Source organism: Aspergillus nomiae (genome assembly GCF_001204775.2).
Source record: "Aspergillus nomiae NRRL 13137 chromosome Unknown contig00555, whole genome shotgun sequence".
Taxonomy (NCBI): domain Eukaryota; kingdom Fungi; phylum Ascomycota; class Eurotiomycetes; order Eurotiales; family Aspergillaceae; genus Aspergillus; species Aspergillus nomiae.
In genome coordinates, this window is record NW_015378610.1 from 1 (window position 1) to 17,768 (window position 17,768).

General features: G+C 49.9%; 5 protein-coding genes across 5 annotated transcripts; 1 reads left to right on the top strand and 4 right to left on the bottom strand.

Annotated features, from left to right (window-relative positions):
* Nucleotides 1-28: 28 nt before the first annotated feature.
* On the bottom strand, nt 29-1,716 carry ANOM_011287 (F-box protein; the record flags this gene model as incomplete). The annotated part of the gene is made up of 2 exons (XM_015556543.1): nt 29-635; nt 686-1,716. 2 exons carry the CDS (start codon nt 1,714-1,716, stop codon nt 29-31), a joined length of 1,638 nt encoding a protein of 545 aa, XP_015401628.1.
* Nucleotides 1,717-2,663: 947 nt separating this feature from the next.
* On the bottom strand, nt 2,664-4,313 carry ANOM_011288 (putative RNA export mediator Gle1; the record flags this gene model as incomplete). The annotated part of the gene is made up of 2 exons (XM_015556544.1): nt 2,664-3,434; nt 3,510-4,313. The coding sequence occupies 2 exons, from the start codon at nt 4,311-4,313 to the stop codon at nt 2,664-2,666; spliced, it is 1,575 nt and encodes a 524-aa protein (XP_015401630.1).
* Nucleotides 4,314-7,689: 3,376 nt separating this feature from the next.
* ssdA (mRNA-binding translational repressor SSD1) lies at nt 7,690-12,604 on the top strand (the record flags this gene model as incomplete). The annotated part of the gene is made up of 6 exons (XM_015556545.1): nt 7,690-7,786; nt 7,864-9,374; nt 9,434-10,474; nt 10,541-10,900; nt 10,988-11,994; nt 12,049-12,604. The coding sequence occupies 6 exons, from the start codon at nt 7,690-7,692 to the stop codon at nt 12,086-12,088; spliced, it is 4,056 nt and encodes a 1,351-aa protein (XP_015401629.1). The 3' UTR covers nt 12,089-12,604.
* Nucleotides 12,605-12,970: 366 nt separating this feature from the next.
* Nucleotides 12,971-14,396, bottom strand: ANOM_011290 (putative ubiquitin conjugating enzyme E2; the record flags this gene model as incomplete). The annotated part of the gene is made up of 2 exons (XM_015556546.1): nt 12,971-13,969; nt 14,041-14,396. Coding segments are annotated over 2 exons (1,317 nt in total), but the record flags the coding sequence as incomplete, so codon positions are not given.
* Nucleotides 14,397-16,226: 1,830 nt separating this feature from the next.
* On the bottom strand, nt 16,227-16,813 carry ANOM_011291 (putative GPI anchored protein; the record flags this gene model as incomplete). The annotated part of the gene is made up of 2 exons (XM_015556547.1): nt 16,227-16,676; nt 16,745-16,813. 2 exons carry the CDS (start codon nt 16,811-16,813, stop codon nt 16,227-16,229), a joined length of 519 nt encoding a protein of 172 aa, XP_015401627.1.
* Between the last annotated feature and the right edge of the window lie 955 nt (nt 16,814-17,768).

Genomic DNA, 17,768 nt, shown 5'->3' on the forward strand with positions numbered 1-17,768 from the left:
AAAAAAGATCCGTAGAATCCAACAAATCCTAAGCACTCATCCGCCACTCCAGAACCTGTCCGCCCGAACGCGCGGTAACAGTATATGCACAACTCTTCGAGTTGACCACACCGTCGTCATGAGTTGACCGTTTTACTTCAAGAGAGTCGATATCAACGGGAACTTTGTCAAGAAGGAACGGCCAAGAGGGAACGATATCCGGGGGCGGATATCTGGCATCGACGCTGAATTTGTCCTCAGGGCTATCAGCCCGCTGATGAGGGAGGGAGGTCTTCTGGGTTGGCTGTTTGAATCTCTGCGGACCCGGTTGGTATATGGGGCGGCAGTTTTCGAGACAGTATAGGTATAAGGAGCCGCCGGAGACGATGGCGGGGGAGTAGTTGCCGCTTGGTTCGTAGAGGGCGAGGATTTTGTGGTCGGTGGAGATGGATAGGAGGGGGGATGGGAAGGTCGCAGATGGGAGGTTGGCTGCGCTCCACCGCGGGACTGTGTCTAGCAGGTTGTATGTTATGTGTTGCTCGTCGCAGCGGCTGGATGGGAGGGGTGGGTTGAGTGGTGGCAGTTCCTCTGTGCGGGTGCTGTGATGCCGTCTCCGGGGCGGAAGTAGGCGGATGGGAGGAGTCGGTGTACCTTCACTGTTTGGGGAGAGGTGGATGTGAGAGGGGTTGCGAGACCGATACAGTACCCGTGGATGACGCCTGATTGCAGTGATGCGACAAAGTAGCGTGGCGTTGGAGGAGAGGTCTGCTGGTCTTCTTGTTCTTGTTGCTGGGTGGCGAGGTATGATGGGGGGAGGAGTCGTAGGCCTCGGAAGATCAGCCGGTATTCGTCCTGTCCTGCAAGTGCCACTGACAAAGCTGCTGAGTCGAGGTAGATCCGGTTGATGTTTGCTCGCCAGTAGTTGAGGTCGGGTTGGTTTTGTGCGAGGTCCGGACAGCCCAAGTACCGCACTCGGGTGGGTTGATGAATGGTTGTTTCCTTGTTGATCGAGATACGGAGGAGAGTGTCGTCGTCGGCAAATTCTAGGGAATCGACGACGCCGTCTGTGTCCTCGTACTGGCCTCGTGTGGTGCTGGTCAATGAGCTATCTTGGCCTAGTACATATTCTGCGGGAGACAGAAGATGCTGATCCTTGCGAAGGCTGTAGATTTGGATTGTTCTCCCCAGCCCTACGGCGATAAGGTCCCCTTGAGAGGAGACAGCGATACTCTGTTTTGCGTATCGCTGGTTGATAGACATGCAGCCTGCGGTTCCCCCTTCTAGCATGGCACGGGCGACAGAGGTCCATTGCGAACAGAGTGTCATACCCCGGGAGTACTCCCATGGACTTGTCAGATTTGCACGCTCGTATAGGGTCGCCCGCCCTCCTTTCAGAGTCACGAGTTTCCGTCCATCAGTTGAGGTGCCCACCACAGTGGTAGCGGAGCATTCATGGGGGAGGTCCCGTTGGGTCACCGACTTCTTAGTATCCTGTCGGCAGTGCAGTAGATTCAAGCGGGTGATCTGTGCGAAGTATGTGGTCCATTGATCTTGAGTCAGGGTGCTTATCGTTGGAGGTAATGACACCGGGACTTGCTGTAGAGCTTTACTGAACATGTATGGTGCCGACGCCGCACATCGCCAGGAGCGACATGTCTGCCGTGCAGCAATATATGTTTCCACATCGAGATGGAGAAGGAAGGACTGGACGATCTCTAAAGGGAGATACGCAGCCATTGCTTGCGAGTAATGATGAAGTGGAAGAGGAAGAATCAGGTATCTAGACTGAAAGAGATAAGATTGAGACTGCTCAGCAGTGATGGATGATGATAGGTGAAATGTATATAGTTCATTATTATTCTACCCCTATGGTTTACTTTCGTCGGTGAGAAGGCGCCGAATATAAAGACGAGTCAAATGCAGTGATAGCTGTCAAGGATACCCCTGAACAAAGGATCGGCATCCGATGCGTGAACGTATGATGCGGTTCAGGATAAAACCAGGATGTCATCAATATGTATCGCGGTATCGATATCAAGTTAGTGAAGTGCACCTGGCGGACGAATGATAGACTCGGCAATCCCGTAGTTGCGTGATGGTGGGCCGATCGGAACTGGTGATAAACTAAATATAATTCCCGACAGCAGCGAAAACTTGCCGTGACCCGAAAGCCGTGTACACGAAACTCAACCTTATAACAACGGTCATTAAGAGACCACTTGGTTTGGTTGTCAACACCGCCACACGTAATGTTGTACAATAGAACCCGTGCCCAACCTCTTCGGCCGCCATACAGGAATTGGCGGTATGGCTAGTAGGCTACACAGAATCCCAGCTTTTAAATCCTGAACATGACGGAAGACAGTGCCTCGATTGGGTAACGTAGGTAAACGGTGATGACTGTTTGCGCCGTGAAATCCGGTTAGACACGAAGATCCGACTATTTTTCGTTGACCGCATATTTACCAGATTCACCAGCCTCACTTAGGCCGTGAACCGGAGGTATGGCGGTGATGATTCGGTCAGCATCGGGATTACGTCGGCGCTTATCGACTAATCGTGCGACATTAGGATTGCGCACTTCCATTTGTCCTTTGGTAAGGTTAAAGGAAATGGACAACTCGCAATAAGCCCCTAGACGGATTCCGCTGCGCCGACAGAGACTGTATCCGGTCACGGCCCTCTCAGATAATGATGTTCTTCTCTCGCTTGTACAGGTCTTTCAGAAGTTTCAGCTGATTAACGCCCATACTCTGACGAGGAACGCTATTTGGTAGATCGACAATGGCCTTCCTCATTAATGCCAGACCGAAATGGCCAAAGAAGCTGACGATTCTTTCAGCGGAAGATTTGAGCATGGCCGAAAGCAGGATAACATGTGTCTCCTGAATCTCGCTCGGGGGAATCATCAATATCCTTTGCATCGCATGCCAAAACATGTGGTTGGGAAATGGATTCTTCCGCGGGGTTTTTCCAAAATTGCGCAGAGTTAGCGCCGCAAACCCAGCACCAAGAGCTGTCATTCGGTCCATATGGACCTGTTCGCTGACAAAAGGACCTCCTGGTGCTTCACGCCACCATCCTAAGGCACGCCTACCGGCTTCGGTCTTTTCATTGCCGTAGAATCCCCAGAGTGCCGGACAGACGACGCGATACTTGGCCCAAAGTATGTCAACCATATGATGACCTTTATAAACAAAGGCGTCCATGGAGAAGATCTGCGCAGCTACAATTCCAACTGGCTCTGCATGGCCGGGATTGATAGAAGCTTCCGTGATTAGAGACGAGATTAAAGATTTCGAGAATATATTCAGGGCGTAGATCAACAAAGCAGGCACCTTGTTGTCTTCGGAATTGGCAATGTCCTCTGGCGGAAAGGCCATGAATTGGCGAATATCGACAGATGGTTCTGGGATGGAGGCAGCCTTCTCGAGAGTCGCGCGAATTTCTACGAGCTAGAAGGAGTATTTTTGTTAGCTTACCGGTCTCTCATGCATTGTTTCTCTTTTGGTGAAGATGATCACACGTACCTGGCCCTTGTTAGTACCCTTTCCTTCTCGTAGCTGGCCGACACATTTCTTGATGGATCGACGCATGTCACCCATGTTCTGTTTGACCACCGCGTTGGATTTTCCTTCATCCTTCAGGTATTGTCTAAACTTCTTGAGATGCTGGTGCAGCTCTACATAGCGTGCTTGCACATTGATCTCTTCCTCCGTCAAACGCGCTCCACCGACCTTCTTCTGTTGCTCTTCCCGTGATTTTTGTGCAGCTTCAGCTTTTAGCCTTGCCGCTTCCTGCTCCGCTTTCTGTGCCTCTGCTTGACGCTTCCGGTTCTCTTCCTCCAATCGTTCCCGTTCTTTCCGTTCCTTTTCCTCTTGCGCTGCCCGTCGTTGCCTTTCCGCCTCTGCTTCGGCCTTCTTTCTGGCCTCCTCTGCCGCCTTTCGTTCAGCCTCTCGGCGTGCAGCTTCTTCCTGCTCACGGCGTAGTCTTTCCGCTTTCTCACGCTCGATGCGCTCCGCCTCCCTCCGGGCTTCTTCTTCCTTGCGGCGATTCTCCTCCTCTACTGCTCGCTGATGCACTCGCAAAGTTTCTTCGGCTTCCTCCAGCACTTGGTCATGTAGTTTGGCAACTTTATCGAGAGCTTCATTGTGTTGGGCTTCTAGTTCATTATCGATCCGATCAAGAGACTCGTAGAAGGACCGGCGTTCATAGGCTTTGACTTTCTTCAATTCGGTATTGTGAACGCGGAGTTGCTCCAGATCTCGAGCCAATTCTAGCACGAGTTGCCGGGACGGACTGTCCAGCTCTTGAGGGTAACTTAAGCGCCCCATCTCGCAGGTGTGCACGTGGTAGGAAAGCTTTGTCGTAAAAGCGATGTGTATCCCGAAACGGCTTACCAGGCTGGGGAAAAAGGTCAAAAGTGTCAAGGGAGACTCCAAAAGAATGTCTTGCAAAAGATGCCCAATCAATTGTGCAATGTGAGTTTTAGAACATATCTTGTACACAATGAATGACCAGTAGAACCCGCAATTCGTTATCCAATAACCCTGGGCTATTCCGGAAATACTTATATTCCGAGTATGGAAACCCTCACATTCAATGGAACCGTCAATCTCGGGGCTCGCACACTTATAATAACAGTCAATGGCAAGGAGTCGAAGCGGTTAGCTTGGTGGCTCCGACAAAACGGGGCAGGCCTCGGACTTCGAGAAAGTAGTCGGTGCACTACCCGAAAATCCTGGTAAACGATTGGGAAACCGGGATGAATGCTCCCGCAGTATGCGGGATGAGGATATACTGAAACTGAAAAGGAGTGTGGCCACGGAGTAGCTGTCAATAAACAGCTTCACGAGGGAATCTGGTAAAGTCTCCGATGGAATTAGCTGTACGCGACCTTTGTTTGCAGTAGAATGCTTCGTCAAATCAAATGTGACTTAGTCATGATTTTGGAATGAACCACATGATGGTTAGTCAGCGAGGAAGAAATATGATACTGAGTTACACATGTGGTCGTTATGGGTAGCCGTAGGCAGGTGCGAAGAGCCTTAAAGATTAGGAGCTGAAGATCGTCAAACAACTCAAACCAACAGCTTCACCGTCACCATCATTGGATCTACTCGCATGATTGTCCATTAGTTCGGCACCCCGTTCCTCGGTTTGAAGAGCGGGAATGGGGCCCTTTGCATCATCATGAACACCACGAGCGTATTGAAGAAAGTAAGCCTCAAGGAGTCAAGCCATACTCTCGGTCAGTTGACCAAAAACTTTTGCCATCCGATCAGAGACATCTTCGCCTTCAGGTTTCGGTGTTAGATTGAACATTAATCTGTCTCTCACAATACGAACAACGAAAACACACTGGATACCGCAGTTGTCCAATCTCAGTCTTATCCGGAGCCCCGCCAACAGCTATTATGGGTCTCTTTGAACCCAAAAAAGGGAACTATTGGGCCGGTCGCAGTGTAGGCAAGGATTATCAATACCGATGGAGACAAACTACGCCCGCATGAACCTTCTGGTAGGCCGGTACTAAGGTAATACCCCGATACAAGCTCGCTAGACTGTTCTGAGGCTAGTGAGCAAAGACCGGAGATCACCCAAGGTACCCTACTATGAATAGGTAATACAACGGTCTCCTGACTTTGAAGATGCACCCAAGCGGCTCATTGTAGGGGGAGGATTTTAATTTTAGCAGGATGAAGAATAGTTATGCTTAAATCTTCTCTCATTCCCCATGTGGTATGCTTCCTCGGGTATGGTTGATGGTGCTAATTTTCCCTCCAGGTTTTCTTATAAGGGACTAAAAGGGAAAATGGAAAGAAAACGATCCATCCAGCGACAAGAGCGAACCAAGATGCAACCACGTCCGAACCATTGGACATACCTTAGGTATTGCAATTCTGGTAACTTTGTCTTAATACCTAATGACAAGCTAAACCAGGTAGCTCAAGTCTTCGACTAGTTTTCTTTGCCTCCTACCTACCTCCTACCCTTATCATCCATCGTAACCAACGATTGTAGAATCGTCAACAAATAAACCAGATAAAAGAGAGGGAAAAAAAATCGCCTTCTTCCCTAGGTGAAGCATTAAAACTATTCCACACCATTTATTAGTTTATATAGCTAGGATGTACGATGAGTGCTTGTTTTGATTACCTTTCCAACGGTTTTGCTGGTTTTTTGTCTTGTCGTATTTTCCCCCACATCGCCATTTGGGGTACTTCTATAGGGTGTACCTACTGTATGGATGGTATTGTTCACTTGATCCGATTGATTCCCATTATACCATTACCAGCACCACTACGAAGGAAGGTCGTACACTAAAGCTCCATATCCTTTCATTCCTTCAATCTTCATCTTCTTTCTCCTCTACCCTCTACTGCCCTTCATCTCCCTCCTTCTCTCTTCTTTGATTCCACCCCTCCCTCTTTCCTCTGATAGCAACTTCTCCCATCATTCCTTCAGGACTTGTCAATTATTGTTCACCTCTTGATTCTATCAGATCATTTGTCTGTGTCATTCCCTCTCTGTGGTCAGATACTTCGTGCTTCTGCCTCGTATATTTCGGTCCACTACGAGAAAAGGTTACTTGACCGTATCAATCTTTCGATCAGGGGATGAGCGTATCGTCCTCATAACAGAAAGACGCCAACTCAACAGCTTCTGATCTTCAGACTGAGTTGCCCCCCCTTTTCATCATATCTGGACTATTGAGAAGAGACCCCGATCTCTTCCATACATTCCATATCAGTGAAGAAAACGTGTTGAATCCAAAAAGCCAACAAGCGATAACATCAGAAATCGCACAAGCAGAAAAAAAAACCAGGAAAATCTCGAGGTTGTTTTCGCGGAAGTTTTTTTGGGGGTTTCAGACCGTGGTGTGGCCTGTATGGCAATTGAGGGTCAACCGTCAGCTTTCCCATCCGCTTATTCGGTTCCCCTCTCTGCTTCCTTCCCCCCAAACCCCCCCATTCGTCAAGCTTCATCCTCTCCTTCGGCCTCTTGATTCAGAGGCAATTCCTCCGGCATTCGCCCGTCCCAACATCGTTTTTTGATTGAATATATTTTGTTTCTTCTTGTGGATTCTTTCGGCATTGGATCCCTTTTTTTATTCTTGCCTTTTTTTTCCTTGCTACAGGCTCACTGTTTCACTTGTATAAAAAAGCAATTCCCGCTTCGTGCGAAAAGGGGAAAGGAGGGCCAGACAGAAAAAGACGTCATTCAGCAACATTCCGAAACGTTGGACGATCATTTAACAGGTAAGAATTCTGAAGGAACTCGTGTTCAAGGACAACTCCTACTCACCGACGTTCTGGCATTGCCTCTTTCCTCTCTTGTTTTGTTGCTTCTTCCAGAGACCCTATCTCGAGCCCAGGCAACTGTTATGACACCATCGCAGCTTCCACCTGTCCACGACAGCTCCTCTGCTCCCTCCTCTGCTCTCCTTTCGTCGAACATGCTGTGATCTTCTCTCGTTCGCCCTTGTCCTGCTCCTTGGATCCCCCCCAACGCACCTACTAGTACTGACCTATCGTTTCTCTGCCTAGTATACTACTCCATAACCATTGGTCTCCATTCCAAACTTTTCCTGCGGTCGGCCTGCGTGGTAGACAGCCTCCTTACGAGTCATCCTTGAACACTCTCTTGTCTTCGACGCAGAGAATCCATCTCCTACACACATAATCCGTTCTCTATTTATCTGGGAAGATGGATCAACAAGGTCAATCCGGAGTTCCCGGCCCCGCTGGTCGCAAGCTTCATATAGCTCATCGGAGGAGTCCATCAGAGCTAACTCCCCTCATGAGTACGTGTGAACAAAACCAACCCTTTCCCGCGCTTCATACCACCAGGTCAACTCGCTAACGACCATGGTAATAATAGTGGAACAATTAGCGATTCAGCAACAGATTGAGCTACTTCAACAGCAACAACAACAAATCGCTGCTACTCACCAACAGTATGTTAACATGGGACTCCTACAGCCTCAACAGTTGGGTCAGGTTTCAGCGTTCTCTCCTTCACTTCAGGGGGGTGCGTCTATGGGCGGTGTCTCCCCTCAGATCAATGCCTTCCAATTCCCCCAAATTGCCCAGCAACAGCTTGGCGTTCCGATGAACAGCCCCGGTCAACACTCGCATCGCCGCAACCAGTCCGCCCTCCCTGGCTTGGGCATGGGACCCCCTCCAGCTCCGTCCTCCGGGGCTTCAGGGTATTCTGATTACAACCAGCAGCAGGGCAACCAGCCGAAGAACGACAATGGAGGTCACGGTCGTGGTCGAGGGGGCCCCCCGGGTGGCGGCCACCAGCGACGTCACTCGCTTGCCCTGCCTGAAGCTAAAAAGGCCGCAGAACTCGCTCAGCAGAAACGAACAGCGTCTGGGTTCCAGTTCCCTGCCCCCGGTGCGGGAGCCGAATCATCCGACAATGCAGCAGGTTCGGACGACAAGTCCACTGCTTCTCCGGCACCGGGCCCCCAGGGCCTGGGCATTCACCGGGCCGGTAACATTCGAACTGGCGGTCATGGTCGGAGCCAATCTATGGCTGTGGGCAGCAACCGAGGCTCGCTTTCTGGCCGCGGTGCTGGTGGATTTCAATTTCCTCCATCGAACGAGTCAGAAAACCCACGCCGTGGAAGCGGTCATGCCCGTACTTCATCTAGGAACTTCGATGGCAACTGGCGCCAACCAAACAATCAGAATCAGGGTCAGGATCAGCAGAAGAGTTTCGGACAACAGGGCGGTGGCTTCCAACCTGGCCACCGTGCACGTGCATCGATGAATCAGTCCATCGGCTCTATTGGTTCGTTCCAGTATCCTGGACAGCCACAGCTCATCCAGTTACCTCAGGGACAGGTCGTGATGGCCCCGCCGCAGATGTTTGGTGGCGGTCAGCAGCTGAACCCGTTGCAGCTTGCACAGCTTCAGGCTCTTCAGCAAAATGGCCAGCTTAACGGTCAAGGACTTGGTCTTCAGGCTAGCCAGCACGCCCCTCCTCAGTTGTCTGCTCAGCAGCAGCAACAGCAGCAACAACAACAGCGGAAGACATTGTTCACCCCATACCTACCTCAGGCTAACCTGCCCGCTTTGTTGAGCAATGGCCAACTCGTGGCCGGTATCCTGCGGGTCAACAAGAAAAATCGTTCTGATGCGTATGTTACAAGTCCCGATTTGGATGCCGATATCTTCATCTGTGGCAGCAAAGACAGAAACCGTGCGCTTGAAGGGGACTACGTAGCCGTTGAACTCCTGGATGTGGATGAGGTCTGGTCGCAGAAGAGAGAAAAAGAAGAGAAGAAGAAGCGCAAAGACATTACAGACGCTAGGGCTGGTAGCAACGCTGGCACTGATAAACTCTCCCGTTCTGATTCTGGCGCAAATGGAGACCGCCAGGAGGTCGGTCCTGATGGCAGCATTCGTCGCGTGGTAGTCTCCGTCAACGCCCAACGCAAAAGAAGAATGATGATGTCGAAGTGGAGGGCCAAAGTCTACTCTTGGTCGAGGAAGACGAGATCAGCGATGAACAGAAGCCACTCTTTGCGGGCCATGTTGTTGCTGTCATTGAACGCATCGCCGGACAGATGTTTTCGGGTACCCTCGGACTCCTCCGTCCCAGTAGCCAGGCGACGAAGGAGAAACAAGAGGCTGAACGGCTGGCCAGAGATGGCCCCCACGGCCGTTCCCAACATGAGCGTCAGCAGGATAAGCCGAAGATTGTCTGGTTTAAGCCAACGGATAAGCGTGTTCCCCTGATTGCCATCCCTACGGAACAGGCGCCCCGTGATTTCGTCGAGAAGCACCAGGACTACGCCAACCGTATCTTTGTTGCTTGCATTAAGCGGTGGCCTATCACGTCTTTGCATCCTTTCGGAACCCTTGTTGAGCAGTTGGGTGAAATGGGCGACCTGAAGGTAGAAACTGAGGCGCTCCTCCGTGACAACAACTTCGGATCTGATGAGTTCTCTGATGCTGTCCTCAAGAGCATTGGTTGGGAGGACTGGACCGTTTCTAGCCAGGGCGAGGCTCTCCTCGCTTCTCGCCGAGATTTCCGTCAGGAAACGACCTTTAGCGTCGTTCCTAGTGGAACTAAGGAGCTCGAGAATGCTTACCATTTCAAGCCTCTTGGAGACGGCAAAGTGGAAATTGGAATTCATGTCACCGACATTGCTCATTTCGTAAAAGGCAATTCTCTAGTTGACCGGGAGGCAAAGAAACGAGGCACTGCTGTCTATCTCGTCGATCGACTAGTCAACATGCTGCCGCGGCGCATCTCCACCGAGCTCTGCTCTTTGCTTCCCGGAGAGGACCGCCTCACAGTCAGTGTCGTGCTAAAGGCTAATCCAGAGACGGGCGCTATTGACGACGATGTTTGGATTGGCAAGGGCATTATCAAGAGTGCCGGCAGACTGAGCTACGAGGAGGTTGACGCCGTGGTTCAGGGAGCTGCGGATCTTTCTGTGCCTGAAATAAAGGCTGACACTCTTCGAGCACTATATGTAAGTATTTCTCTAATGCTCCCCCGTCCGGCTGGCAGTTCCTTTTCTTGGCTAACAGTACTGTAGGCTGTTGCCTCCAGATTCCGCGAAGCGAGATTCGGCAACCGTGTCGCGCATATACCTCCTCTGCGACTGCTTCATCAGACAGATGATGAGAACGTCCCCGTTGAATACAATATCTTCAACTCCTCTCCTGTGCGGGACATCGTGGAGGAATTGAGTCACAAAGCAGACTTTTTCGTTGCTCGTAAATTGGTGGCTGCTTTGCCTGAAAAGGCATTCCTTCGTCGCCAGCCCTCGCCTAATGTGCGCCGTCTCCACTCGTTCATTGATCGGATGAACAGGCTTGGTTTTGGTTTGGACTCGACAAGCAGTGGTACCTTGCAGAGCAGTCTTTGCAAGGTTCAGGATGATGATTTGCGCAAGGTGGGTTCTCTTCGTACACCGATAAGGGCAAATTCGTCTTCGGATTCTGTCTTGTCTTGATAACACAGCCTTACTAACGTCACCCAGGGCATGGAAACACTCTTGGTTAAGGCTATGCAGCGTGCCAAATACTACGTCGCCGGCAGCGTTCAAGACGAGCAGCGTTCTCACTACACTCTCAACCTGCCAGTTTACACTCATTTTACCAACCCATCTCGCCGCTATGCGGATATCATTGTTCATCGCCAATTGGAAGCCATTCTATCTAACGGTGCTGTTGAGTTCTCTGACGATATTGAGGCCCTAAACAAGGCTGCGGACGTCTGCAACAACAAGAAGGACTCGGCACACAATGCTCAGGAGCAAAGTGTTCACATCGAAGCGTGCCGCAACATGGACAAGAAGAGACAGGAGATTGGCGGTGACCTCATTAGTGAGGGCATTGTCCTTTGCGTCTATGAGTCCGCTTTTGATGTTCTCATTCCCGAGTTTGGCTTTGAGAAGCGTGTCCACTGTGACCAATTGCCCTTGAAGAAGGCCGAGTTCCGCAAAGACTCCCGTGTCTTGGAGCTCTATTGGGAGAAGGGTGTCCCGTCCTCCGCATACATTCCTGAGGATGAACGTCCAAAGCCCGCCAACTCCCGGGCTGCTCAGGCTGCTGCGGCGGCGCGTGAGGCAGAAGCTGCGAGAGAGCGTGCTCGTGAGAGGGAGGAGGCTATGCGAAAGCAGACTGAGACCGGAACTATCTCCACCGACGTCGTGGATGCCCTGTTCGACGATGATGACGATGACGTCTCCGAGGTCACTGAGATGGCTGCAGGCGTTTCATTGAACTCATCTGCCGATCGCTCGACCCAGAGCATGCCGCCTTCCCCAACTCGCAATGGCCATCTTCAGCAGCCACCCCACAGAACCCGTTCTGATCCGAAGATTGCAACGCTCAGTGGCGATGCTCCTGAGGCGAAATTGACCAACAAGGAGAAGTACCTACAGCTCTTCAAGCTCAGGGAAGAGGACGGCGAGTATATCCAAGATGTCACTGAGATGACCCGGGTCCCCATCATCCTGAAGACCGATTTGTCCAAGAGCCCTCCGTACGTGCTTCCTAGTTTGTCTCTGGTATATGCATTTACTAACATAGGTCTTAGTTGCCTCACTATTCGTTCTGTGAACCCCTACGCTCTGTAGAAGCGCAAGACTCCACTCCGCGCCGTCAAACACGTGTCCGCATGTTTACGAAAGCTGATCTTGGCCTGGTTGGCAGACCTATCACAACGGTCGTATATTGATACACATTGGCTGTTATACAGTACCATCGTATTTGCTACCGCCAGATGTCAAACGGTGGACTGTTGTGGATCCCTCCTCTTTCTTCTGGTAATATTGCTTTAATTCGTCTAGCGTGTCAGTTTGTTATCTCCATTATAATGGCTATGAGCCTCCCAAACTTGCAGGAAATGTTTCACTGCACCGGTTGTTGTGTGTCGTTTATATCAGTCACAAACATTACTCCTTGGGGAAGTATACTATTCCTCGCGCGAGGAACCATTTCAAGAGCCAATGACTCCCGATAGTCGGGATCAAGGGGTCGGATATTACGAGATAGGGGTCTCCATTATTATTAGTATGGATCGAATCATCGATCGTGAGGAGCCGAAAGGAAAATTTGACTATTCGTTTTAGATGTTTGCATAACTTATTGCTACACAAGCGGCATCGCATTTTAGTCTCTTCACTTCTCAATTGTCAGTTGAGGCGGAGAAAGTACTAAGTAGTAGCCATAGTGGCGTCCATAGCCAATAGCGCTCCTCACAACAGTTGTCTATTAAATATATCAATAGTGACGCCAGTACTGTAACCTTACGGCCGTAGTTATTATGTATCATGAACAAGCCAAGGATTCCGGAACAGGTTCTCCAACGAATATGCAATATTCTAGAAAGACAGATGCAGCCAACAACGCTGACCCTTTAAACCCAAACGCCAGGTCCAATCGTTTGCCTCACTGCGCCAAAAAAATCAAACAAGTATGCCAAGAAAAAAGGTACGACGTTCAGCGATGAATCCAAATCATAACCTGCGAATGCCTATACGTGGTTTTGTCTTTTTCATATTGGACCCTGATACTTTTCGCGTACCAGAGACTGCCTTTGGAGCTTTTGAACTAGACGGGGCGGAGGTAGAGAGCAGAGCGAGTGAAGTCGGAGGGCAAGTGGAAGGCGCCTTTCTGGAAGCAAGACCAAGCCCTTTGGGACTGGCCAGGGAGCCATGGTTCTCTTTGCCGTCCCCGCTATGACAGCGGTCCAATTCAAGCGGCTCTGGCACGTCCTCGAATATCTTGACTTCTTCCCGTATGCGTCCAGATGAGTTGACCCCTTTACTGCGGACGGACAGCTTCGGTGATTTTCTCTGTGGAGAAGGATCGCGTTCCGGGCTGCCACCGTAATTGTTTGCTGCGATGTTCTTCTCAGATGCTGTCATGCCCTCCAGGTCACTATCGTCTGGATCCATCGCAAAGGGGTCTGTATCCAGAGGCAGCGTTAGGACGGATAAGGGACGTTTGCCAAGGGCATTTTTCCTGGGGCTCGGTGGAGCAAATTTGACCGGGGACGGCGATAGTGTTGGATCATTCTCTTTGCTGGCATTGGAGAGGTTTTCAGATTCGTCGTCTGAGGTTATTGAATCGGCTTCATAGGGGATCTCTGATTGTTGCTCTTCGGCTCGGTTCTCTGTCTCCGGACTATTGGATTGCCGCTGTGATCGCGATGACGCCCGCTCTCCGTTCTTCCGGGTATTCTTCTTCTTCATCGTCACAGATTGAACTCTAATGCCCTTCCTTGAGCGCAAAAAGCGAGGTTCTTCTTGCTCCGGGATCGTCGTTCCGGCATCTTCTCCCTTGGTCTTCGCCTCCGCTGCTGCACTTTTCAAGTCCGTTGGCACCGGCGCATGAATGGACGTCATTAGTTTAGCCTGTCGCGCAAAAGCCTCGTAGTTCTCCTGAAGTAAAGCGCCGGCCGCAGAATTCAACGCAGAGTCCGGGTTCGGGTAAATAAGCAGGCATGAGATTGTCTGTACGCACGCCGCAATTCATTAGCCCCTCTGTCCAATTATACCCCCTCACAGCGATGGTGCACACTCACAACTAGAACATCCTTCAATGTCAGAGTCGCCTTCCAATCCCGCTTCAATGTATCGACGCACACGGCGCCCGTCAACTCCTCCACATTGGGATGCCATATACGGGTTTTGAAAGTCGCCTTCGGCGGACTTTTAGGATAATCATCCGGCATCTTCAAGTGCACGCGCCACAAGCCTTGTGAATATGGTGTCCCCTGCGGGCCCGCCAGCAAGGTCGTAAGTTGAGTGAGGTCATCGCTCGACGAGTCCTCCGAGGGGAAGAGATAGTTCGGGGGCAGGTCATCATGCAATGCGGCATGGTCCGCAGCGAGACGTTTCAAACTTGAAACCTGGTTGTTTTATGCATGATTAGATCCGAGGTGTTCTGCAGACAGACGAACTGTTTAGGATTGACACTAGTAACCCACCATTCTTTCTTTTTTTTTCTTCTTCTTTCTTTTATCCCTGAGTTCACAGACTCAAATTCCGCTGCAGTGTTTTGAGAACAGATATCGTAACCAATTATACTCCCCCAATCAAATATAGACCAATGAAGGGATACCCTTGTATATAGGAAAAGGCTACCGGAGTAACCACACTTCCCCCCACGAAAAGAAAAAGAATGCTGAACTTGTTTAAACAAATCGCGGCTTATGGACCCAAACTTCGGTTGCCCCCAACAGCCCTTCTTTTGTTTTGATGATGTGAAGCTGACGGCACTAGACCCGATACGGGTCATTCCATGGCTCACAACCAAACGCGAATATCATGTGACTGACGCGTCGCTTGCGCGTTTTAGGAAGTGTTATTAGGTGCCTAGTACTAAGGCTCGCTTGGTTTCCTGATTTGGTTAGGGCGGTGGTGTGCACCTCTTCTATCTATTATCGTCCCCTGGTAGTCTTTTGTGTGTACTGTACACTGACCTTGTACATGGAATGGGTACGAGTGGTTCGACTTGATAGACAAGTGGGTTGACACATTTCACTCTGTCATTGAGGTTTTACTATCTGTATGGTCTTAATAGGGGGTTGAGAGCCCTGGCTGTTAAGAATGGGACCTGCGTCGGCACCTATCCGATGCAATGCTTGTTTGAAATCAAGTGATATTTCAAGTTGACAGCTGTGATGTATGTATATAGGTATGTGGGGTATGGGTGGGTGGGTGTCCATGTACATACATGCTTTATGATCTCTTGATTCTAGATACATCATGTGCGACACACGAACACTGTGCTTCAATTAGGGCTTTATTGGCATTTCTAATCAAGGAGGAATAACTAGTAACTAGGTGTAAATGACATATGTCATAAGAAGGTAAACACTGGTGATGTACTCCGTACATTGTGGGTTGCCCCTGAATAAAGGACAGTGCCTTTGGGGAAAAGATAAGGCAGTGTGAGAGTTGAGATCAAATGGCTTATTTAAGAGAATATTGCAAGTCGCTTCGTTGGAGTCGCTTTAGAGTCGGACATATCCTTGCCTCCTTTGACGAGATCGTCGTTCTAGAATAACATAGGTTGGTTATTAAGCTATCGACTCGGTGCGCTTCGTGTTAATCTGGTCCACTTGACGGGCCCACTTCCCCTTCCCAACATTGTTGTTTCTCCTATCTTGGGTGGTATCTTCGGCCTGGAGCGCTGACATACATCAACTGTATCCCGTTTATTTTGATTGTCTTCTAGAAAGATGACCGGCTGTTGTTTAATTGAAATTATTAGATTCAATATCGCATCTGTGTCTGGACAGACTTATCAACAAAGTTTAGCACTACAGAGAGATCTACAGGTGACATGAAGCGTAGTACAGCAGAACCATTTGTCATAACGGATTTCCTCAGAACATGGAATTCCTATTTACCTGTAGCGTAGCGTCATTATGGTATTATGATTAAACCTCGAAGAAAGACAAGTTTGATATGTGCGCGGCGAAAATTAAGCGTGTCTTGTGTAACAAGCGGCGACTTAAAGTTAGACGAGAAAAGAAAGGAAATTGGAATAAAAGCCATTCCCGGCAATGATACATATGGAGTATAGAAATGAACCTCAGTATCCGTATGCCTCATCTCTTATCGTTCCACCATCCTCGGTAGCTGGGACGGTTGGAGGGGGGAGGTCCATGGAGCACAAGTCCGCTTGGGGAGCACACTGATGCTTGAGAACGGAAGCGATATTGTCAATGGCCAAGCGTTGAATCGATCACGAGCTCTCCATTTAGAGGAGAGCAGCAATGGCAGCACCGGCAATGAGACCGAGAGGGCCAGCAGTGGCCATGGGGACGGCAGCACCCTCAGAAGTGCTGGAGGCAGCGGAGGTAGACTTGGAGGAAGAGCCCTTGGTGCTGGTAGACTCGTCGGTCGACTTGGTCTTGGTAGAGGTCTCGGTGGCAGTGGCAGTGGAGCTCTTCGCAGCGCTGCTCGACTTGGTAACGAGGGTAGAGGAACCAGCAGAGCTGGAGCCGCTCACAGCGCCGGAGGACTCAGCACCGCTGGCAGTGGGAGTCGTGGGGGCTTCGGTAGCCGTTCCAGAGGGAATCACGGGCTGAGAGGTGACGGTGGGAATGACAGTAGAGCCGGTCTCGGCGCCGCCAGTGGTAGTGGCAGTCGCACTGACACTGCCGGTCTCAGCAGCGCCGGTGGTCTCGACACCAGAGACATCCTCAGGCTAGAGCGAAATTCAAGTCAGCAAAGTGGAATGCTAAACAGCTGTGATGAGACAAATCATGGTCTTACGGTAGCAGCGGAAGAAGACTGGGCAGCAGCCACAGCGGCGAAGGCAGCGAGGATGAAAGTAGCACGCATCTTGATGTTTGGAGTAGATCTGTTGATCAATTCGTTGGTAGTGAACCGGGTGTGGAGATGATCAGACGATGGCAAGCGAGTGTAATTGTTGGAAGGAATAGGAAACGAGTGTATGGGTTCCTTTATATTACTCCGGGAAAGAAAAGGGTCAAACAAAGAGTGACAGGGCGCAGGGGGGGGTCTTTAAATAGACAAGAAGGACGGGGTAATAAATAATAGGAAGGATAATAATTATAATCCAAATTAAGAAGGAAGGAAGGAAGAAAACGGACTATCCATGAATACTAATAATAGGTAAGTCAATCGGATGGGTTTTTTTTAAAATAAAAAAAATAGAATAGGAAAGAAAAAGCATAAAAAGAAAAAAGAAATAGTAATAACAATAATACTGGACAGTCACCACATGTGAATACTTGACTCCAAACTAAGGATCTATTAGGTGTCAAATCGCCCTCCCCGTCAGCCCTGTCTGCATTTTTTAGTGGCAATCGTATCTGCATCTCGGGATCCACTTGTTCGAAAGAAGGGTAGGCCGAAAAGGTACGGTGCTGAGCCCAGAGAAAGTCACAATTCAAGCATCATTCCCGAGCAGTCTCCCAGTTGAGAGTCCAGACACTGAGTCTCCGGCAGCCTTGGCCTAAGCCCTGTCAATAGGATTAAAATAATCGGGTAATGGGAATCCAATGAGGACCCCTGTTATTGGTGAGGATTCCTCCGCATACATATTACACACTCAGTACACATCTCGAAGGTTTGTGAGGTTGCGTATGCTTCATACTATTTTTGGTGGCCACTGCGACACATCGTCAGCTGCGGGATCCACTGCCTTGCCGGCCCGTGACCAATAAGATCGAGCGGCTATACAATTCTAACAGTCCCCATCAAAGAAGGTAGAATCAGGCGAAGCTCTGGTTTCTTTTTGGATTGATTTTTAATTTTTAATTTTTAATCTCTT